Raw genomic sequence first — 5079 nt, 5'->3', positions numbered from 1 at the left:
ACAGCTCAGATGTTGCTTATACATGCAAGATGTGATTATATGGTCCGGATCAGTGCCAGTTGTGTTTTCCAGCCCGTGATGGATTGTGCTGATTCATCCATATACACGCAGGTACGCGTAGACGGACGCGAATTGCGTACTGACAGCCTCAGTAGCGAGGTGGCTACTGACAGTGTTATGTGGACCACTCATGATATATATTTATTTATCCAAGCCGTCCATCTATTTTTTGATATAATTATAGATCATTATCCCAAAAACGATGGATCCAAGTCTCGATGGACCACACCACAAGAAAACGGTGGAGATTGAAATCCTACCATTAAAAACTTCCTAGGGCTCATTGTAATGTTTATTTGTCATCTAACCATCAGCCAGGTTTTAGGGGCCCAGACCCTGGCCCCGCAGGATCAGGCTGCCTAGTTGTCTGGCCCATTTCCACTCATGTTAAAAGACCTGGCGACTCAGAGAGACCAGTTCAAGTCAACACGGGCTCACCCACGTGCGATTGAATAGGCTTGATTCACCCTAGTCGGTGTGGCTTATGACATTGAACTGGACTGAGTCATGCTGAGTTCGAGTTAACTTCCGTGAGTTGCATCTGACTAGCCTGAGTAGCCGGACATAGCATTCACGTATGTGGATCCAAGCCATCCGAGCCATGGCCCATACAGTGCAAGCAGGAAGTTCTTGCGCTGGAAATAGACAGCTTGTTATCTAAAGAAATAACAAACCACAACATAGCATTTTATCCAACAAGCTAAAACACTGGAACAAACACATTTATTCTGCACTCGATCACATCATACACATACCAATCGTGTTTAAAATCCAAGCCACTTATCAGATAGATGATCACACTGATAAATGCCCCATCTCAAAATTTGGGCTAATCAGATAATCACGTCGACCACACATCGTAAAATTCACTGAGACGTCCAATTACTTTGCACATATGCGGCTGACCTGATGATTGAACTAGCATGATATTTTAGGCAACGCATATAAACAGTGTGAAAAGTCTGATGAACGGCTAGGATCTCACACACGTGTACGTTGTATCTACAAACTAATCTAAGGAATGAGAGATCTGCTTGAAGTGCCGTGCATGGTCTTCGAACAGAGCGACCACAGCATCCACACCACCTTTGCCAACCACATTCGGTTTCAAGATCACCAGACCTTTTACTGGGACCCATGAAGGAAGAAAACCACATAAGCTACCTTCAGCCCCAAAATCCACTTCATGGAAAGGAAGCCCTAACCAGCTATCAATTTCCAGATTAGGGCACAAAACGGGCCCCTCAACATCTGCAAGGGACACCAACTCATCCCCACCGTTGATCTCCCAGAAATCGATCAATGACCGGATATACCCGTTCCCGATCCGTCCCACTGCATCATGCACTAATCGCGCCACATCCGCGACGCTCCCTTCATTCAGCTCCTTCACTCGCGCTCTTGGGATGGTGTTGAGGACCATGTTGCCGAAGTACTCCGATGGTACAGCTGGCCGCAATCTTGACCGTCCATTCACGGCCACACTCATCTCAGTAAGCGTATCAAGATCAAGGCCACGAGCCCTTGTTACCTTCTTCCAAAGGTGGGCCGCTAAAATCTCGAACGTAGAATGTTTACGTGGCATTTGAGCCTTGATCTTTGATATGAAATCCACACTGTAGTGGACCACCACGTTACGTACTTTGTTAGATTTAAGGGGAGAAGGAAGAGAAGATGGTGGTGAAAGTCAATCCCCCAATGGTCATGATCACATCTCGGTGGGTCCCGAGGTTTTAGCATGGTTCGATCATAGACTGGAAACCTGTCTATGTGGAGCCCACGAACCAACTTCGCCCACGTAACAAAGAAGGAGCTCATTGATTTACCATCAGCCACTCGATGGTGGTTCGTTATTCCAATCACTAGGCCACCGCAAGAAAAGCGGTTGAACTGGATTTGGAGTAAGTGCTGGGCTACGTCGGTTTGAGGGTGCAACTGCAATAGCTTTGGTGATGGTTCGAGTGGCAAAATATCTAGTAATTCCAATGCTACATTCGTCTCTACTATCAGAACACCTCCACCATTGCCTCCAACTGAAACATATGGACGGCGACGATCATTGTTCTCCGAGAGATGGCCTGCTAGAGTAGGAAAGAGCTTTAGAGCTTTCATTAAGCCATCTTTCAAAGTGGTGTTTGTTGGTGTCGGCGGCATGAAGGCGTATAACACGGCTTCATGCATGTTTGGTATGACCATGTCAAAGACGGTGAGGGGTATTTTGGTAGTTTCGGTGGGAGGTAGGCTCTGGGGAATGACTGTAGAACTCACTACATGAACTTCCATTTTTGAGGTGGTCAGCTTTCTTTGTTTTGCTTTGCGAGGACGGACTCTCTCAGCATTTTATGGGCATCCTGAGGCTCTCCCTCTAGCTTTTTTTTTTTTTTTTTTTTAATTTTTAATTTTTAATTTTAATTTTTATTTTTAAAAAAAAAAAAAAAAAACAAAAAACAAAAAAAAAAAACGTGCTGCACACCTCCTCCAGTTAAAATTGACGAGGATAATGAATCCATACAGACTCACGCGGCGAAACCGCTTAAATACTGTTCTGGTGGTTTTTGACGCATGCTGTTGTTTTTAGCAGAAAACAGGTTCCTACCTTGCTTTTTACCACAACACATAAAGAAGCGGGCATTGAACGAATACCACCGTTGAAAACTTTCAAGGGCCTACCTTAACGTAAATATCAGCATAATCCGAGCCTTGTTTAGCCCGAAGAAGTTTTCAAGAGTAGACATCTAATTCCAACTGTTTACTGTGGTTTGGTGATCCACTTGATCTTTGCATGTGCCTCTTTTTTGGGTCATGCCCTAAAATGATCTAGAAAAATGGATGGACGGTGTGGATCTATCACATACATCGTACATAATAGTGAGGCCCACTGAAGTTCCACACATCAAAATTTCTTCTCTGTCTGGATTGGGTACTCCCAACTCAACTTTAGGGCGTCCGTTTTGCCGTTTGAGTGCTGTCCCACCACCAGTCAGCAAGCTGGTGTCAAAGCTCTATTGGCACCACCATAATGTATGTTATATATGCTGCCATCTATTTTGGTAGCTCATTTTAGTATTGGAGCCTAAAATGTGAGGTACGTGGAGTTGGTTTCAGACCGAAAAGGCCTGGGATTTATCAGAAACACGCCTCCAACTCATGACACTAGATTCTAAGGATAAGATAAGTAGGCTCCTCCTCTCCTTTTTGTTGTTGAGGTCTGGCCAGAATTGTAATTCTAAAGTTGCTCCATCTGGAATATAATTAAATCTTTTTTTTTAAAAAAATTAAATTAAAAAAGGGAATTTAGTCCTTAAAAACAGAAGGCAGATCTTAATGTCAGGTGGACCTCACCAGCCGGAGACAGTGGTGATTGAACTCCCACGGTTAAAAACTTCCTAGGACCTACTATAATGTTTCTTTGCCATCCAATCTATTACTTATGTTGCATAACTCAAAAATATGAACTTAATCCAAAACTTCTGTGGGGCCAAAAGATTTCAAAGTTAAGAATTCACTCCCCACTGTGTGGTTAACCTGAGCTTTTGATCCACTTCATTTTTGGGCTCATGTACTAAAATAAGCTTGAAAAACTAAATGAACAATATGGATAAAACACAAGCGGTCTATTTGTTTTGTCATCTCATTTTAGGGCATGATCATAAAATTGAAGGATGTCCAAAGTTCAAAATGAAAGAAGCTTATTAAGCTCAGCATATCTATTACTAAACCGGTGATGTGGACTAATAAGAGGAGGTTTAGGAATTGGTTGTGACTTCAGTACAACCAATCAGTACTGTCACTTTTCAAAACGTCAAGGGATTAAATGCTTTATTAGTATTTGGGAGATTGGCCATACTAACCTCGAAGTTTGGTCAAATTATTTAAAGAGATTCAACTTTTCAAATATTTCAAGGGTGGCCTCTTGGCAAGCTTCCGAAAATGACTTGGACCAAAATGCCATTGTCTTTGTTTCAATAGTTGTACGGTTCTCTAGGGAATAAAAAATTATGTCGTATTTAATGCTAAGAAAGTGATGTGTACGGAACCCTTTTTTATATGTGGGTAAGGTCCAAACTCGTGGGGCCCACATGAGAACCATGACCCATTTAACATAACAACCATGGCCCATATATCTTGACAACTATGGCCCAGATATCATGACAACTACGACCTATATCAACAACGACCTTTACAACATTATAACCACGATCCATATCACATGAGAACCACTACCCATATAATATGACAACTACGACCCATATAGCCTGCATTTCCTGTTCTTGTAGTCTATCATTAGTCATATCTACGTTATGATCCATTTAAGATTTATATTTGAATGAAATTTAGTATCCACAGTATAAATAGATCGATTCATCTGATGGACGGTAAGAATCTTATGTATGTTTATCTCATGTAGTCACTAAGTTAGTGCAAGTCACATCATAGTCGTGCAAATGATATCTGTATAGTAGCATAGGTCGCATCAGGTGGTTGTAATGCAGTAAGGGTCGTGGTTGTAGTGTCGTAAGGGTCGTAGTTGTCATGGGTCGTGGTTGTCATAATATATGGGTCGTGGTTGTCGTGAGGTAAGGGTCATGGCTGTCTTCATTTTATATGCCTTGTTTGTATAGTAGCATAAGTCACATTAGGTGGTTGTAATGCGGTAAGGGTCATAGTTGTAGTGTCGTAAGGGTCGTAGTTGTCATGGGTCGTGGTTGTCGTGATATATGGGTTGTGATTGTCATGAGGTAAGGGTCATAGTTGTCTTCATTTTATATGCCTTGAGAACCACGACCCATATAACATGAGAACCATGACCCATTTAACATGACAATCATGACCCATATATATTGACAACTACGACGCATATAACATGACAACCACGACTTATATAATATAACAATCACGACCCCATGAAAACTATGACCCATTATAACCACGACCCATATCACATGAGAATTACGATTCATGACAACCACGACCCATATAATATAACAACCACAACTTATGAAAACTACGACTCATATA

At 42.0% G+C, this 5079-nt stretch overlaps 1 protein-coding gene across 1 annotated transcript; it reads right to left on the bottom strand.

Annotated features, from left to right (window-relative positions):
* Positions 1–1069: 1069 nt before the first annotated feature.
* On the bottom strand, positions 1070–2343 carry LOC131251947 (tryptamine hydroxycinnamoyltransferase 1-like). The gene is made up of 2 exons (XM_058252930.1): positions 1823–2343; positions 1070–1676 (listed from the first exon to the last, which is right to left on the bottom strand). Exons 1-2 carry the CDS (start codon positions 2341–2343, stop codon positions 1070–1072), a joined length of 1128 nt encoding a protein of 375 aa, XP_058108913.1.
* Positions 2344–5079: the final 2736 nt, after the last annotated feature.

Source organism: Magnolia sinica, chromosome 7 (assembly GCF_029962835.1).
Source record: "Magnolia sinica isolate HGM2019 chromosome 7, MsV1, whole genome shotgun sequence".
NCBI classification, from domain to species: domain Eukaryota; kingdom Viridiplantae; phylum Streptophyta; class Magnoliopsida; order Magnoliales; family Magnoliaceae; genus Magnolia; species Magnolia sinica.
This window is presented reverse-complemented; position numbering and strand designations above follow the sequence as displayed.

What these genes read in the sequence shown, in the direction of transcription:
- LOC131251947 (XM_058252930.1), bottom strand. Translation starts at nt 2,343, where the DNA reads ATGGAAGTTCATGTAGTGAGTTCTACAGTCATTCCCCAGAGCCTACCT. An exon ending in CGTGGGCTCCACATAGACAG is followed by an intron (nt 1,677 to 1,822) that starts GTTTCCAGTCTA and finishes GGTCCACTACAG; the next exon opens with TGTGGATTTCATATCAAAGA.